General features: G+C 42.8%; 1 protein-coding gene across 1 annotated transcript; it reads right to left on the bottom strand.

Annotated features, from left to right (window-relative positions):
- Positions 1-516: 516 nt before the first annotated feature.
- On the bottom strand, positions 517-17,382 carry LOC106583309 (ranBP-type and C3HC4-type zinc finger-containing protein 1). Its single transcript, XM_014167356.2, is given in 15 exon segments — positions 517-552; positions 3,657-3,755; positions 3,872-3,899; positions 3,901-4,052; positions 4,304-4,453; positions 4,769-4,850; positions 4,852-4,883; positions 6,313-6,424; positions 6,426-6,478; positions 8,661-8,767; positions 16,381-16,500; positions 16,503-16,571; positions 16,684-16,778; positions 17,036-17,180; positions 17,370-17,382. Coding segments are annotated over 15 exon segments (1,293 nt in total).
- Positions 17,383-18,760: the final 1,378 nt, after the last annotated feature.

The following is an 18,760-nucleotide window of genomic DNA, read 5'->3' on the forward strand; positions in this document are numbered from 1 at the left end:
CATAGAGAATGATAGAGGACTCTTCTTTGTATCTGTCCTATTATGGTGTCTGTGTGCACACGGGCAGCGCCAATGAGGCAAACTCCATTTTGAAGTGGTCCATTTTATTATTCTACTACTTCTATGAGTTGGTAAACAAACTGAAAGGGTCCATACTGCCACCTGGAGTGCGTTGTTTGAACAGGTATAAAGCCAAGGTTGGCAATTTACTGCCACCTGCAGTTATGGAATGTTTGCTCACAAGCATAATTCATTGGCTGATCCCTCCTGATGACCTGGATGGAATTATGTGATCATTCCTTAACCCATAAGAAGTCCCACCATGTTGACTACTTCAAAATGATGAAAGTCCTCAATGGCGCAGCTCATGCTAAAACAGGCTTTTGGGCACTCGAGTCCTCTATGATTCTTTACGGTGTGTCCCCATATGGACTACCCACCCAGCACTACGTTGAGATGGAGTGGGGCCCCTCAGTGGCAGTTCTGTCATTTAGGGTGGCAACGCACCCCATTGACTCAACATCCACAGCTTCCTGAGTTGTCCCCAGAACTCTGCAGAGAGGCACCAGATACACTTGGGTAATAGACTCAGTTCTACAGGATATTCAAAGCCTTAGAGTACTGTAACATGCATTTTGAAGGCCCAGTGCAGTCAAAATTCAGTTTTCCCGGTGTTTTATATTATATTGTACAACAGTTGATGACACTAATACTGTAAGAGTGTGAAAACATTTTATCAGTGTTATTTCCTGATAGTTCATGGTTGAAAATACAATCTACACAGGACCTTTTAATCAGCAGGTTTGCATGGGCGGGAGTTTTGGCTTTCCATGGTGACATCACCATGCAGTAAATTGGTTAATACAGTAGACCAATAAGAAAGAGAGAGTTCCAAACCTGTCTGGAAATAAATACTAGTTTTCAGTCCTGATGTTATTGGGAAGTGGAAACGTCTAGGAGCAACAACGGCTCAGCCGTGAAGTGGTAGGCCACACAATCTCACAGAATGGGCATGCCTAGTGCTGAAGCGCGTAGCTCGTAAAAGTCGGTTGCAACACTCACTACCGAGGTCCAAACTGCCTCTGGAAGCAACGTCAGCACAATAACTGTTTGTCGTGATCTTCATGAAATGGGTTTCCATGGTGCAGCAGCACACAAGCCTAAGATCATCATTCACAATGCCAAGTGTCAGCTGGAGTGGTGTAAAGCTCGCTGCTATTTGACTCTGGAGCAGTGGAAACGCGTTCTCTGGAGTGATATATCACGCTTCACCATCTGGCAGTACGACGGACGAATCTGGGTTTGGTGGATGCCAGGAGAACGCTACCTGCCTGAATGCATAGTACCAACTGTAAAGTTTGGTGGAGGAGGAATAATGATCTGGGCTGTTTTTCATGGTTCAAGCTTGCCCCCTTAGTTCCAGTTAATGGAAATCTTATCCCTACAGCATACAATGACATTCTAGACAATTCTAAGCTTCCAACTTTGCAGCAACAGTTTGGGGAAGGACATTTCCTGTTTCAGCATGACAATGCCCCCGTGTACAAAGTAAGGTCCATACAGAAATGGTTTGTCGAGTTCGATGTGAAAGTACTTGACTGGCCTGCACAGAGCCCTAACCTCAACTCCATCGAACATCTTTGGGATGAATTGGAATGCTGACTGCGAGCCAGGCCAAATTGCCCAACATCAGTGCTCGACCTCACTAATGCTCTTGTAGCTAAATGGAAGCAATTCCCCGCAGCAATCTAGTGAAAAGCCTTCCCAGAAGAATGGAGGCTGTTATAGCAGCAAAAGGAGGACCAACTCCATATTAATGCCCATGATTTTGGAATGAGATGTTTGACGAGCAGGTGTCCACATACTTTTGGTAATGTAGTGTATTTTAGGTTATCACTGGGAAGTGTTTACCTACTTAGATATAAAATGAAAAATCAGATGGATTCTATCTGATCTAAGATATCTGAATGCCTTAATGAAGAGTATAGTCAAACTGGGCATGGTAAGTTTATCTTAGCTCAAATTTGGTAACCATAGTGATATGTTTGAAATGGAGACGTAGGGTAGGTCTAAGAAGAATAGTCTAGCATAGTGAGGTATTAGAGTGGGGAGGCAGAGTAGCTGTAACTGTAAAAGTACAGTTTGGAGTAAGTGTATTTATAAGAGTAATTGTAACTGAAGAGTAATTGTCTTATGTTCAGAGTAGCTGTAAATGTCAGAATAACTAACTGAAGAGAAATTGTCTTATGTTCGGAGTAGCTGTAAATGTCAGAATAACTGTAACTGAAGAGTAATTGTCTCATGTTCGGAGTAGCTGTAAATGTCAGAATAACTGTAATAGTTCAGTAGTGTAATAGGCCGATAGTATGTGTAATCAAAACCCATATACTCCATATCACAGTTCAGTAGTGTGATAGGCGGATAGTATGTTTCATCAAAACTCCCTATAGGCTTCATATTTCAGTTCAGTAGTGTAATAGGTCGATAGTATCTCCTGTTCAATCAAAAACAGGTTTGGTGGGAATCCACTGGGATTATCTGCCTCAAACCCTATTACAGGGGCTAAATCACTGGCTTACTGGTGCTCTTCTATCACTGACGTGATCTTCCTGTCCGGGTTAGCGCTCCCCTTGGGTTTGTGCCGTGGGGGACATCTTCGTGGGCTATACTCGGCCTTGTCTCAGGATAGTAAGTTGGTGGTTGAAGACATCCCTCTAGTGGTGCTTTGGCAAAGAGGGTGGGGTTATATCCTGCCTGTTTGGCCCTGTCCGGGGGTATCGTCGGACAGAGCCACACTGTCTCCCGACCCCTCCTGTCTCAGCCTCCAGTATTTATGCTGCAAAAGTTTATGTGTCGGGGTGCTAGGGTCAGTCTGTTATATCTGGAGTATTTCTCCTGTCTTGTCCTATGTGACTTTAATATCTCTCTCTCTCTCTACCTCTCTACCTCTCTACCTCTCTACCTCTACCTGAGCCGTAGGACCATGCCTCAGGATTACCTGGCCTGATGACTCCTTGCTGTCCCCAGTCCACCTGGTTGTGCTGCTGCTCCAGTTTCAACTGTTCTGTCTGCGGCTATGGAACCATGACCTGTTCACCGGACGTGCTACCTTGTCCCAGACCTGCTGTTTTCAACTCTCTAGAGACAGCAGGAGCAGTAGAGATTAAAGAATATATATATTTAACCTTTATTTAACCAGGTAGGCCAGTTGAGAACGAGTTCTCATTTCCAACTGCAACCTGACCTGGATACTCTGAATGATCGTCTATGAAAAGCCAACTGACATTTACTCCTGAGGTGCCGACCTGTTGCACCCTCTACAACCACTGTGATTATTATTATTTGACCCTGCTGGTCATCTATGAACATTTGAACATCTTGGCCATGTTCTGTTATAATCTCCACCTGGCACAGCCAGAAGAGGACTGGCCACCCCTCATAGCCTGGTTCCTCTCTAGGTTGCTTCTTAGGTTCCGGCCTTTCTAGGGAGTTTTTCCTAGCCACTGTGCTTCTACACCTGCATTGCTTGCTGTTTGGGGTTTTAGGCTGGGTTTCTGTACAGCACTTTGTGACATCAGCTGATTGATTGAAATGGTGAGCAGAAACAGGGCTCTACCACTTAGAGGGAAATAACTATCTGTCTGTTGCCACATTACCTCCAGCATCTGTGTGGTCTGTTTTGCAGCCATGTCTTTCTCAGCTCTGATCCGGAGATCGTCTTGAAACTCCTTGCAGTTCCTGTCTTTGTGGATGGCCTTAAAAAGAGGTAGACAAAAAGGTTGTTGTCCAGGCACCCATCTTTATCTTCATAATTTATTTTAGCATTCAAGGGGGGACCAGGGAGGAGGAGTGAGAGAGAAAGTTGACACACCTTGCAGCAGAGGAGACAGTTGGTCTCTGCAGAGCTCACACATAAACTCGTTGACTTGGTCCTCAAAGATGCCCCAGCCAGCGCAGTCAGGAGTTTTGCACTGGTAGCTGTTCTCACTCCACATCTCAGTGCTACTGAGCCTCAGCTCTAGAAACTTCCGGTGCTCCTCCTGAGAGAGAAGCTAAAGAGACAAAGAACAGGTCACTGTGTAAAGTACAACAGAATCGATTAAATATGTGTTATGGTGATGTGTATCTTTCACAAAAGCATATTTGGGTCTTTTAAAGCACCCTTCATAAATTATACAAGGTAATGTACAGATACAGATAACCATCGTGAGATACCCTGGGTACAGGTCTGTTTTTTCTTTAGCCAACAAAGCATAAACAGACTGGCTGCCAGGCTAAGAGTGAGAGCACCAGCAGGACTCACAGATTTGATCTCCCTGTCATGCAGCTTGCTATCACAGCTGTAGTTTTCATCCTCATAAGGGCAGGTCACCTCTGCATCCATACTGTTCACTATGGTTCCTATAAGACACTCCCAGTTCAGAGGACATACTCAAATAAGAAGGTATTTAACCTGTACACATATCTAATTACTTTATTATTTAGATGGCAGTGTTGTTAGTTTTTTATTTATTACAGATTAAACATTCACAGAAACATCTTTAATACTGATACAAGGTGAGTAAGACAGCAATCCTATTAGATTTCCATTTATTTCAGATGAAACATAAATTAGTATTTCATGTCTATATTATTAATAGCAGTGGAGCGACAGTGATCTACTTAAGAGAATACCAGCCAGGGCTTTGTCTCAATAGTTGTAGCTTTATTTCTTTGTGCACGAGACAATGGAAGCCACTAGTCAAGATGTGTCATATCTGCATGAAACTGGCGGAATGGAGCAGTAGCAGATAGAACAGTCCAGCTCCTATGTGTTGGAGACGAGGCTGTGGGCGTCCATTTCCACCACCCAGGACATTCCTCTCCCGCTCTTCCTCCAATCCCTTTATCATCCCACTTACTTAAGTATATTTTAGCGATTACATTTACTTTTGAGACTTAAGTACATTTTAAACCAAATACTTTTAGACTTTTACTAAAATAGTATTTTACATTTTCTATTAAGGTATCTTTACTTTTACTCAAGTATGGGTACTTTTTCCACCACAGCAAATGTGTTTATATCCCTGTTAATGAGCCTTTCTCCTTTGCCAAGATAATCCATCCACCTGACAGGTGTGGCATATCAAGAAGCTGATTAAACAGCATGATCATTACATAGGTGCACCTTGTGCTGGGGGACAATAAAAGGCCACTTTAAAATGTGCAGTTTGTCACACAACACAAAGCCACAGATGTCTCAAGCTTTGAGGGAGCGTGCAATTGGCATGCTGACTGCAGGAATGTCCACCAGAACTGTTTCCAGAGAATATATTGTTAATTTCTCTACCATAAGCTGCCTCCAACGTAATTTTAGAGAATTTAGCAGTACATCCAACCGGCCTCACAACCGCAGACCTCATGTAACCACACCAGCCCAGGACCTCCACATCTGGCTTCTTCACCTGTGTGATTGTCTGAGGGTGGGTGGGGGTGCTGAGGAGTGTTTCTGTCTATAATAAAGCCCTTTTATGGGGGAAAACTCATTCTGATTGGCTGGGCCTGGTTCACCAGTGCCAAGTGGTTTTTTTATTTAACCTTTAGTTAACAAGGCAAGTCAGTTAAGAACAAATTCTTATTTACAATGACGGCCTACCAAAAGGCAAAAGGCCTCCTGCGGGGACGGGGGATGGGATTAAATATAAAAAATAAAATACAAATATAGGACAAAACACACATCACGACAAGAGAGACACCACACCACTACATAAAGAGATACCTACAGTAAGACAACAACATAGCATGGCAGCAACACATCAAAACACAACATGACAACAACATGGTAGCAACACAACATGGCAGCAGCACAACATGGTGGCAGCACAAAACATGGTACAAACATTATTGGGCACAGACAGTAGCACAAAGGGCAAGAAGGTAGAGACAACAATACATCACGTGAAGCAGCTACAACTGTCAGTAAGCGTCACGACTGAGTCTTTGAATGAAGAGATGGCGATAAAATGATCCAGTTTGAGTGGTTTTTGCAGCTCGTTCCAGTCGCTATGCCCTCCCAAGCCCACCCGTGGCTGCACCCCTGCCCAGTCATGTGAAATTCATAGATCCGGGCCTAATTTATTTATTTCAATTGACTGATGTCCTTACATTAACTTTAACTCAGTAAAATCTTTGAAATTGTTGCATGTTGCATGTTGCATATTATTGCTCAGTATAGTAGTGGAATAAGAAAAACCCACACAAGTCTCTTTTTAGCTATATTTAATGATGGCATGATCTTATATCTTGCATCCATGTACAGTAAAAAGCATTCACCTGCTGGTACTGTAAAGTGGCCATCTCCTCTAGCTGGAGTCTCTGGACCTCCTGCTTATCAGGCTGGTAAACCTTGGGTACTTTATAACCTGCTGGTCTCTCAGACCCACACGCCCGGCCGCGTTGGCTTGTTAGCATAGGTGTACACAGGGCATGACCAGCCCACCTGGTTGTCCACACACAGGCATGCAAGGAAGCACCCACACACACACGCACAAACATTAATGTAGAAAGAAATGGTTATTGTATATACAGTGGGGTCCATAATTATTGGCACCCTTGATGAAGATGAGAAAAAAAAGATGCTCAACATTTTGGGGAAATTATATTATTATAAACTAATACAATTGCTCAGAGACATATATTTTGTTCAGGGCAATTCCACAGTAACAGAGTGATGCGATTTTTCGCTATAAAATGCCAAACAAAAACTAATGATTGCAAAGTTAAATAAACCATACAACTCTATGCACAAGGACTACTTATAACAATTTCCACCGAAAATGTCACATTAACATATTTAAGAACAGTGCAGATATAAAGTTTGATAACAGCATGACGGTTTGTGCTGTTTGTGCCGTCATTCTGTTACCAAATGTTACAATATACAGTTGAAGTCGGAAGTTTACATACACTTAGGTTGGAGTCATAAAAACTTGTTTTTGAACCACTCCGCAAATTTCTTGTTAACAAACTATAGTTTTGGCAAGTCAGTTAGGACATCTACTTTGTGCATGACACAAGTCATTTTTCCAACAATTGTTTACAGACAGATTATTTCACTTATCACTGTATCACAATTCCAGTGGGTCAGAAGTTTACATACACTAAGTTGACTGTGCCTTTCAACAGCTTAGAAAATTCCAGAAAATGATGTCATGGCTTTAGGAGCTTCTGATAGGCTTCTGATAGGCTAATTTACATCATTTGAGTCAATTGGAGGTGTACCTGTGGATGTATTTCAAGGCCTACCTTCAAACTCAGTGCCTCATTGACATCAACGAGGCACATCATGGGAAAATAAAAAGAAATCAGTCAAGCCAATTTGTAAGTCGCTCTGGATAAGAGCGTCTGCTAAATGACTTAAATGTAAATGGAAATGTAAGCCCTCAGAAAAACAAATTGTAGACCTCCACAAGTCTGGTTCATCTTTGGGAGCAATTTCCAAATGCCTGAAGGTACAACATTCATCTGTACAAACAATAGTATGCAAGTATAAACACCATGGGACCACACAGCTGTCATACCGCTCAGGAAGGAGACGCGTTCTGTCTCCTAGAGATGAACGTACTTTGGTGCGAAAAGTGCAAATCAATCTGAGAACAACAGCAAAGGACCTTGTGAAGATGCTGGAGGAAACAGGTACAAAAGTATCTATATCCACAGTAAAACGAGTCCTATATCGACATAACCTGAATGGCCGCTCAGCAAGGAAGAAGCCACTGCTCCAAAACCGCCATAAAAAAGCCAGACTACGGTTTTCAACTGCACATGGGGACAAACATCGTACTTTTTGGAGAAATGTCCTCTGGTCTGATGAAACAAAAATAGAACTGTTTGGCCATAATGACCATTGTCATGTTTGGAGGAAAAAGGGGGAGGCTTGCAAGCCGAAGAACACCATCCCAACCATGAAGCACAGGGGTGGCAGCATCATGTTGTGGGGGGGCTTTGCTGCAGGAGGGACTGGCGCACTTCACAAAATAGATGGCATTATGAGGAAGGACAATTATGTGGATATATTGAAGCAACATCTCAAGACATCAGTCAGGAAGTTAAAGCTTGGGCTCAAATGGGTCTTCCAAATGGACAATGATCCTAAGCATACTTGCAAAGTTCTGTCAAAATGGCTTAAGGACAACAAAGTCAAGGTATTGGAGTGGCCATCACAAAGCCCTGACTTCAATCCTATAGAAAATTTGTGGGCAGAACTGAAAAAACGTGTGCGAGCAAGGAGACCTACAAACCTGACTCAGTTACACCAGCTCTGTCAGGAGAAATGGGCCAACATTCAACCAAGCTTGTGGAAGGCTAACTGAAATGTTAGACCCAAGTTAAACAATTTAAAGGCAATGCTACCAAATACTAATTGCGTGTATGTAAACTTCTCATGTGTGAAATAAAAGCTGAAATAAATCATTTTCTCTACTATTATTCTGACATTTCACATTCTTAAAATAAAGTGGTTATCCTAACTGACCTAAGACAGGGAATTTTTACTAGGTTTAAATGTCAGGAATTGTGAAAAACTGAGTTTAAATGTATTTAGCTAAGGTGTATGTAAACTTCTGACATCAACTGACATATGTGTGTTACAAGTCAATGCACAGTTTGCATTATAATCTTACCCGAGGCTTTGGCGGAGGAGCAGGAGCGACTGTTTTTTTCTTTCTTTGAGTTGGAGTTGGTCCAGTTGCTCCTCTGGCCAGAAGAGGATTTAATGACTCAATGATACCTACGGCACAATGGCAACAAGTCAAAATGACAAATATGGTTGCCAAAAATTGGAGTACATTTTAGGTTATATTATAGCTTGGTTCACAGGGTAGGAAGCATGAGTTTTTTCTCAACAAAGTAGCAACACAGTGTGGTCAAAGACTTAGTAACTTAGTTGTAGATACGATCTGGTTACCTATAACTACAAACATAGTTTATTTTTGTTTTTAAAAAATATATATTTTATTAACTTATTTCAATATATCTTCTAAACTACCCGCAATGCACTATTTCTCAACGTCATATGGAGAATATACTCTGCGTTAGCTAGCTCGAGCTGGCTAACGTTAGCCACTAGCCATGCACACAGAGTGTTGGCAGTTTTCAGCTACAATCCACCATTCACGAGGAGGTGTGATGTAAACAACCAATCAGTAGGCTACCAGAGTGTTTCAACCTTGGCTTAGTACTAGCGCACTATAGTAGCTGACTGATTGTGCTGTTGTGATCATTTCCATCTGCCTGGAGCCTTCCTCCGATCTCCATCTTATTGTTGACTCCTCTCCTCTTCTCCTGTGCCCAATGCCGCCTCTGGATTATTGCCTCTGGAATCTATCTACTTTGGATTTACCTCACTATATCGCTATTGGATTAGCTGACTCTGCCTTGGCTGGTGAAAGGGCCTCTCCCTCTGAAGTGCCTCTCTCCTTCGCTCTTCTTTGGTAGGTAATGCATGCGTCAATCGGTAAGTCTCCGTTCTCTCTACTTTATTACTGCTGGCTTTTTTTGTGTTCTGTGGGTTCCTGCCTGTGCTAGACTAGGTGGTGTTGTTCTCTGGCTTACTAATTAGCTATGTCGACCATGGTGGTTGGCTAGCTAGGCTAGTTAGCTGGCTAGGCTAGCTAGCAGGCTAAACTAACTTTAGCTGGCTGGCTTGCTGGCTAAGACAACTGCATACACCGGTAACATTATTTGATAACTGGTTAGATGGTGTTATATATTTCCAAAATGTGGTTAACTTTCCTGTAGCTGTAAGCTAGGAGTTGATAGCAACTGGCTGACTCATGGAGTGCTAATGTAACATTAGCAGGCTGGTAGGGCTAATGTTAGAAGGCTAGTAGGGCTAATGTTAGCAGGCTAGTTGGCTAGCAACCTGGCAAGTTGATTTGTAACAATAAATTAACAAAGTATTTGCTTGTAAATTGGCTGAAAATGTAATTGAAACCAGTAGTCATGAGTGCAAACCACAGTTATTTTAGTAAACAAAAAAATGAAAACAACTATTTACTTAACAAAAATTAAATAAGAATAAAAAACATTTGAAAAACTAAAACTATACTGAAACTGTTATCTTTGACTGCAAAAGGAACTAAAATAAAAACCATCCTAAATTATGTTTATTTAAAACATTTTTTTTTTTTTACTTTGTGGCGAAAATGTAATGGGGTTTGCAAGCTTTTTTTCTAATGGGGTTTTCGAGCTTCTGAATCTGGTGGGTAAATCTTGCCAGTCGATGGCGATGTTTCAAATAGGCCTGTTCATCACTATCACTAGCTATCAGTAGCTAAGGGAAGAAATCTGTGGGCAAGCGCAGAGAGTGAACCATAGGTGTGAACAACAGCGGCAGCAAAAGGTAAAGCCCTGTATGGGATTGTTTTGAGTACATTGCTGGAAAGGACAAAAGAAAATGTATTGTAGTGTCAGAAGATGGTAGCGTGTGTGGAACAGCGATAAAAGGGAAAACCCAACCTACCTCAAAGTTCATCTATACAGCGCCCACAAAGAATCATACAAACAGTTTCAGAATAAAGACAAGGTGAGACAGCCAACAGCTATTCGTAGCTGCACGTCAACGGCAATCAGTAGCTGCACATCAGGACAATCAACTTGAACAGTTGGCATGAAAAGAGCAGAAACATGGCAACCTCATTCAAATGAGTTTACAAAAATAAAAGCAATGGTTAATTTATTCCTCTAGTCTGGCAAGACTGTGCGATGAGACAACATTCAGAAAATTCAACCAAACACTTGATCCCAAATGCAAAAGTCCTGGCACGGGTTGATTGCTTTGCAAATGGACACAGCAACCCTTAAAGTTAAGGAGATTCTGAAAGAGGCATGAAAAACAACCCTGTGTGTTTACGGATGGAGCAAGAAAGGACTGACTGCTTCTTTTATGTGCATATCAGTCTGCTTCTATCACTCCTCCTCCAACAAGGCACAGCATAGGCAAGGCACAACAGATTACCGACCATTTCGAATCTCACCGTACCTTCTCCTCTATGCAATCTGGTTTCCGAGCTGGTCATGGGTGCACCTCAGCCACACTCAAGGTCCTAAACGATATCATAATCGCCATCGACAAAAGACAATACTGTGCAGCCGTATTGATCGACCTCGCCAAGGCTTTCGACTCTGTCAATCACCGCATTCTTATCGGCAGACTCAACAGCCTTGGTTTCTCAAATGTCTGCCTCGCCTGGTTCACCAACTACTTCTCAGACAGAGTTCAGTGTGTCAAATCAGAGGGCCTGTTGTCCGGACCTCTGGCAGTCTCAATGGGGGTGCCACAGGGTTCAATTCTTGGGCCGACTCTTTTCTCTGTATACATCAATGATGTCACTCTTGCGGCTGGTGATTCTCTGATCCACCTCTACGCAGACGACATCATTCTGTATACTTCTGGCCCTTCTTTGGACACTATGTTAACTAACCTCCAGACGAGCTTCAATGCCATATAACTCTCCTTCCGTGGCCTCCAAATGCTCTTAAATGCAAGTAAACGTAAATGCATGCTCTTCAACCGATCGCTGCCTGCACCTACCCGCCCGTCCAGCATCACTACTCTGGACGGTTCTGACTTAGAATATGTGGACAACTACAAATACCTAGGTGTCTGGTTAGACTGTAAACTCTCCTTCCAGACTCATATTAAGCATCTCCAATCCAAAATTAAATCTAGAATCGGCTTCCTATTTAACAACAAAGCATCCTTCACTCATGCTGCCAAACATAACCTCGTAAAACTGACTATCCTTCCGATCCTTGACTTCGGCGATGCCATTTACAAAATAGCCTCCAACACTCTACTCAGAAAATTGGATGCAGTCTACCACAGTGCCATCTGTTTTTTGTCACCAAAGCCCCATATGCTATCCACCACTGCGACCTGTATGCTCTTGTTGGTTGGCCCTCGCTTCATATTCATCGCCAAACCCACTGGCTCCAGGTCATCTATAAGTCCTTGCTAGGTAAAGCCCTGCCTTATCTCAGCTCACTGGTCACCATAGCAGCACCCACCCGTAGCACGCGCTCCAGCAGGTATATTTCACTGGTCACCCCCAAAGCCAATTCCTCTTTGGCCGCCTTTCCTTCCAGTTCTCTGCTGCCAATGACTGGAACGAATTGCAAAAATAAAAAAAATAAAAAATCACTGAAGTTGGAGACTCATATCTCCCTCACTAACTTTAAGCATCAGCTATCAGAGCAGCTTACAGCTCATTGCACCTGTACATAGCCCACCTGTAAATAGCCAATCCAACTACGTCATCCCCATATTGTTATTTATATATATTATTATTTTTGCTCCTTTGCACCCCAATACCTGTACTTGCACATTCATCTTCTGCACATCTATCACTCCAGTGTTTATTTGCAAAATTGTAATCCTTTCACCACTACAGCCTATTTATTGCCTTACCTCCCTAATCTTACTTAATTTGCACACACTGTATATAGACTTTTCTATTGTGTTATTGACTGAGCGTTTATTTATTCCATGTGTAACTCTGTTGTTGTTTGTGTCACACTGTGTCACGGTTGTCGTCTGGAATGGAGGACCAAAACGCAGCAGGAATGTGGATGCTCATCTTGATATTTATTTGAAATCAAAGTGAACACCAAAATAACAAAACAACGAACTCACAAACAACAAAACAGTCTTGTAAGGCTCACACAGGCAAAACAGAAACAATCTCCCACAAACACTAAACCAAACAATTACCCATATATAGGACTCTCAATCAGAGGCAACGAGAAACACCTGCCTCCAATTGAGAGTTCAGCACCCAAACCTAAACATAGAAAACCTAAACTAGACAACATGCAGAAATACAACCTAGAACAACTAACCTAGAACATACACCCAACACCCAGGAACACATAAATCAAACACCCCTCTCTAACACACACACACACACACACAAAACCCCCACCATACAAAACAAACATCCCTCTGCCACGTCCTGACCAAAATACTAAACAACTACTCCCTCTGCTGGTCAGGACGTGACAGTACCCCCCCCCCTAAAGGTGCAGAACCCGGATGCACCTCATAACTAAACAAAAAAAACAAAACAACAACAAAAAAATCCCCCTAAACTAAAGGGAGGGAAGGGAGGGTGGCTGCCGTCACTGACGGCACTTGTGCTACACCCCCCCTCCCCAACCCACCTATACAGGTGATGGTTCAGGCTCCGGCCTACTGTCCTCCAGAATGCAGACAGACTTGCTCAGTTTCGGGCCGTAGGCAGACTCCCCTCGTTCCGGATCGTAGGCAGACCTCTTCTGTTCCACACTGTAGGCAGACTCATTTGAAACACAGTTACTTATATTTAGTTCTGGATCGTCAATAGACTTACTCAGTTCCGGGTTGCTGATAGACTCCCATGGTTCTGGGTCACAGGCAGACCCCTTCGGTTCCGGGTCACAGGCAGACGACCCTCGGTTCCGGGTCGCAGGCAGACGACCCTCGGTTCCGGATCGCAGGCAGTCTCCCTCGGTTCCGGACTAGACACTGGTGCCGGATACTCTGGACCGCACACTGTTGCCGGATACTCTGGACCGCACACTGTTGCCGGATACTCTGGACCGCACACTGTTGCCGGATACTCTGGACCGCACACTGTTGCCGGATACTCTGGACCGCACACTGTTGCCGGATACTCTGGACCGCACACTATTGCCGAACTCTCGAGGCTGCGCTGACGCACTGGAAGCCTGATGCGTGGTGCTGGTACTGGAGGTATCAGCCTGGGGACACGCACCTCAGGGCTAGTGCGGGGAGCGGGAACAGGCCGAGTCAGACTGGGCTGACGCACTGGAAGCCTGATGCGTGGTGCTGGTACTGGAGGTATCAGCCTGGGAACACGCACCTCAGGGCTAGTGCGGGGAGCGGCAACAGGACGAGTCGGACTGGGCTGACGCACTGGAAGCCTGATGCGTGGTGCTGGTACTGGAGGTATCAGCCTGGGAACACGCACCTCAGGGCTAGTGCGGGGAGCGGGAACAGGCCGAATCGGACTGGGTTGATGCACTGGACCGTAGAGCCTTACTGGCGGTCTCGAGCGCAGAACTGGTATCGCTTTTACGGGCTTGATGCCCACTACCCCCTGGCAAATGCGGGGCGCTGGTATAGCGCGTACCGGCCTAAAAATACTTGGCCTCGCCACAGTACCCATTACCCAGAAGCACGGGACCTGTCCATTCACTGGTTGCCCAGAAAAGGTACGGGGATTTGGCCTGGGGCTCAAACCTCGCCCAGCCAAACTACCCATATGCCCCCCCCAAAATAATTTATTGGGGCTGCCTCTCGGGCTTAAACTCCAGTCGTGTTCCTCGGTAGCGTTCCCGGTCTTCGCTCCATTTTCTCCATGGGCCCTCTCCAGCCATAATCTGTTCCCATGTCCATTTCTCCCGTTGGTCCAACTTAAATTCCCCTTGCTCCTCAAAGTCCACCTGTTGCTCCTTCCTCCGCTGCTTGGTCCGTTTGTGGTGGGAGATTCTGTCACGGTTGTCATCTGGAATGGAGGACCAAAACGTAGCAGGAATGTGGATGCTCATCTTGATATTTATTTGAAATCAAAGTGAACACCAAAATAACAAAACAACAAACTCATGAACAACAAAACAGTCTTGTAATGCTCACACAGGCAAAACAAGAAACAATCTCCCACAAACACTAAACCAAATAATTACCCATATATAGGACTCTCAATCAGAGGCAACGAGAAACACCTGCCTCCAATTGAGAGTCCAGCACCCAAACCTAAACATAGAAAACCTAAACTAGACAACATGCAGAAATACAACCTAGAACAACTAACCTAAAACATACACCCAAAACCCAGGAACACATAAATCAAACACCCCTCTCTAACACACACAAAACCCCCATCATACAAAACAAACATCCCTCTGCCACGTCCTGACCAAAATACTAAACAACTACTCCCTCTGCTGGTCAGGACGTGACACACTGCTTTGCTTTATCTTGGCCAGGTCGCAGTTGTAAATGAGAACTTGTTCTCAACTGGCTTACCTGGTTAAATAAAGGTGAAAATAAAATTTAAAAAATGCGTTGCTCAACATCCATCGGATTTAGCATCCACACACCGTAGAGGTTTGACAGTACATTGGACACATGGGACATACCAGAGGAGAAGATCGTACGTGTCGTAACTGAGAACGGGACGAACATAGTCAAGGCTATCACAAGCCATTACAGAACAGGCAAGAGAAAACCTGTTATCAACAACAACCACAGCTGGCCATAGCTTCGAATGGCGTGGCAGAAATGTATGAATCCAAGTCAGACACTGACTATTATCCTTTAATATCCAAATCACATTAAGACTGATTTATAATTTAAACCTAACCAAACCTATAACCTGACACATCACCTTATGTATTACTGCCCCCCCAGTGACAAGAAGCGATATCCCCCAAAAACACTAACTTGTAACGTATTCGCAGGGAGTCAGGAAGCAGGTGCAGAAGGTGAGTTTAATAATAAGAAACATGAAGATAATCAAAACAGGAGTAACGTAAACAAAACCAATACTGCCTGAAGATTGAGGCTACTGAGGGCTAAATAAAGTGAGAGTAATCAGGGTGATAATGAAGTCCAGGTGTGCGTAACAAAGGGTAGAAGGTGTGCGCAATGATGGCTGCCAGCTGTGCATAATGTGGGTTGCCTGGACCGGTGGTTAGTAGACCTTGTGTGAGAGAGCGGGAGTAGGCGTGACATAACTATAGGCCTACAACATACAAATGGATCCTAGCCTCCCACGCATAAGGCTACACTAAAACTGAAACTTGATAATATAATCACAAAATATAAATAATTGTATAAACGCAAAATCAATAAAAACTAGTAAATCAAGTCTGAAATCTAACTGAAACTAAACTGAATTTCAAATATAAATCTAAAAACTATAATAAAACTACAATAACCTTTGTGTAAACTATTTGTTTTTGTTTTATTTTAAGTTATACATTTGAAGTTATTTCTGTTGGAGTTTACATTATAGGGAATATGCTGGCTTGCCGGGTCCTCCATATTATGTCACATCCCGCAAAAAAAAAAATCTGACTTCGGCATTCTTCGGAATTATGATCGGTTTTATTTAATAACTCAAAAGATGCCAAAGGAAGGTGTAACCTTTCATTGGGACTTTTGATCCGTATACTAATGCAAATCCATATATTACATGTGGTTACATTTAGGCTACCTATCCTTTAAGTGTGCATTTGTGTGTCACAAGCTGATATACTGACAACCTGTGGGCCTTGCTCAGAATAATAGGTTATTTTTGGAAGACCAAATGGTGCTGTAGGGTGGAGTGTCCTTACGGTCTAGCCGATGGTGCTCCTCCTGGTTCAGTTGATCCCAGCTGAGATTGACAGCATGGGCAGACTTGATGTACAAGTAGGCCTGGTCTTCATTCTTCCTCAACCAATGGCTGAGTGTTAGTCCTGGGCCAGATGCTTCCCGATCACCCAGCTCTGCAGAGATGGATTAAATTCATAGTTAGTATTGATCTGTAGAGAGATTCAAGAATACATGGGAGCTCGGTCTCCACTTGTTTTCATACAAATATGTGTATTAAAGACACTGAATAAATATCAGAGAAAAAATATGACATATTTAAAATATATCTTTCAGATCTGAAATGGTCATGTCGAGTGTTACCAACGAGGCAACAGGAACATAGTTATCTGAATGTGCATCCCCGACTCCCAACTTCAACCTGCAGCAAAGCAACCAGAAAAGGTAACTGGATCTGAATTACTCTGCACTAAAACACATTTACAAAGGTTTTACTATTCATTCAGTTTTTCAAGAGAAAGGTGGGAGCTAAAGTGTAAAGTAAGTAATCCACAATCCCTTGTACCTCGTGCTTACATGTCGATTATTCCACTTGCGTTTGCTCTCATATACAGTATAGGCCAATCCTATGTAATGTTAAGTATGACCAACAGAACACTACTAAATGATTCCACATACCGAATAGAGTCCTGGGAGTAAGCCTTGTGGGAGATCCTGACAGACATTGGTACACACAACTCTGCCAGCTGCTCCAAACACCTCTTGGCTTCCTCTTTGTCACCACAGCTGATGGCCTCACTCAACAACTGGGCTAGCTCCTCCACTGCAGTAGAAAAATAATATTTTCATCAATGCATAGAACAATGCTAATTAAAACTTGGTCAGAGACCAGATAGTGCATGTGCTGATTTTCACATAATATGTTATATTATGTGTCACTATCATTGCTCTTTGGCCCTTTATTGACCTGCCTATTTAGACATGATCAGGAAATCAGAAATGAGAACCACACAGACATAGACCATGCCTAACTTTATTATGAATAACCTGTATTCTTCCCCTCCTTTTAATTTTACATTTCTTGTGAACGTCACCTCATGAGAAGACATAGTTTGACCTATTTTATGAAATTACAACCAAAAGAAAGTCATGATACAGAAGAATAACACCAAGTGAAAAACAACATTATGCGAAATGGAAATGTTCACTTTGACAGCACCCTTTCACTTTGACAGCACACTAAGGACAATATTTATATTGTATTGTAAACTAAATAACGTGATATTTTAGCCATAAGTATACTTTAACTATAAGTATCCAGAGGCTACCAAAATTGAGTGAAATTTCCCTAGAATGGGTCAGGGTCACACACTCACTACAGCACTGAGCTTCAAATTGGTAAAAGTGCAAAGGGGATTCTCAGCCGATCAGCATTCAGTTACGTAATATGGCTATGAGACTTCTTCATACAGTTTCCACATCTGTTGACAATAAACCTACCTTTCCTTCGCCTCAAAATTTTAATGTAATTATAGAACTTGAACCTTCTCTTTACGTGTGTAGCTATTATCAAGATCAGAAGCAATAGTGGTGAGTGGGTAAAATCACTGGTGAAGCCAACCTCTGTCCAGTGAAGTCCACAAAGCATATTGCATGTACTGTACAGTAACAGACAGTTACATGACCTACATCATGGTCAAGCAAGTTAATGTTTCTGACATTTTCGGATTACTAAACAACTATTGATTTAGAACCACAGAAAGTTACCGCAAGTCGTAAAGAAGACAGGAGGTGCCTCCATGATAATGGAATTTATATGTTTAAAGTAATTCCTAAAGAATTCCACCCTGAAACCATATAATTGTATGAAATGTATTAGAATCATGAATTTATAATCTGATGATGTGTGTAGTTTTAGTCAGAATTAGAACTAGGACCTTTTGCTCCTTTTTAGTATGTAAGCAGGGTGCAAGTGTGAAACAAATGATAAGAGGAGCTATCGACAGACAAGTTGTACTACTGTGTTCCTTACAGGACATTCTGTCTCCACCCGTGGAGTGGAGAAACTGTTAGGCTTGCAGAAGATTATGAAACATGTTGCAGATTAAAGAAACAATCTATCTGTGCAGTGGAAAAACACAAACTGTCTGAGCAAGGCATAGTTTAAGATTTGAACTTGTTTGTGTGTGTGTTATAAAGACTGTGTTTGCATTTTTGATTTCAGAACGTTCTCGTGAATAAACTGTACGAACCTTTTGCATAAGCTGAGTCTTTGCCTAATTATTATTAAACCCAGGGTCTTACAAACCTCGGAGATTGGTAAAAGCTTATTGATTGTTAGTTATTATCATTGGGATTGAAAATTCTCGTGACACTCCACTATTCCAGCACCATTTCACGTTT

This window comes from Salmo salar, chromosome ssa22, assembly GCF_905237065.1.
Source record: "Salmo salar chromosome ssa22, Ssal_v3.1, whole genome shotgun sequence".
In the NCBI taxonomy this organism is placed as follows: Eukaryota; Metazoa; Chordata; class Actinopteri; order Salmoniformes; family Salmonidae; genus Salmo; species Salmo salar.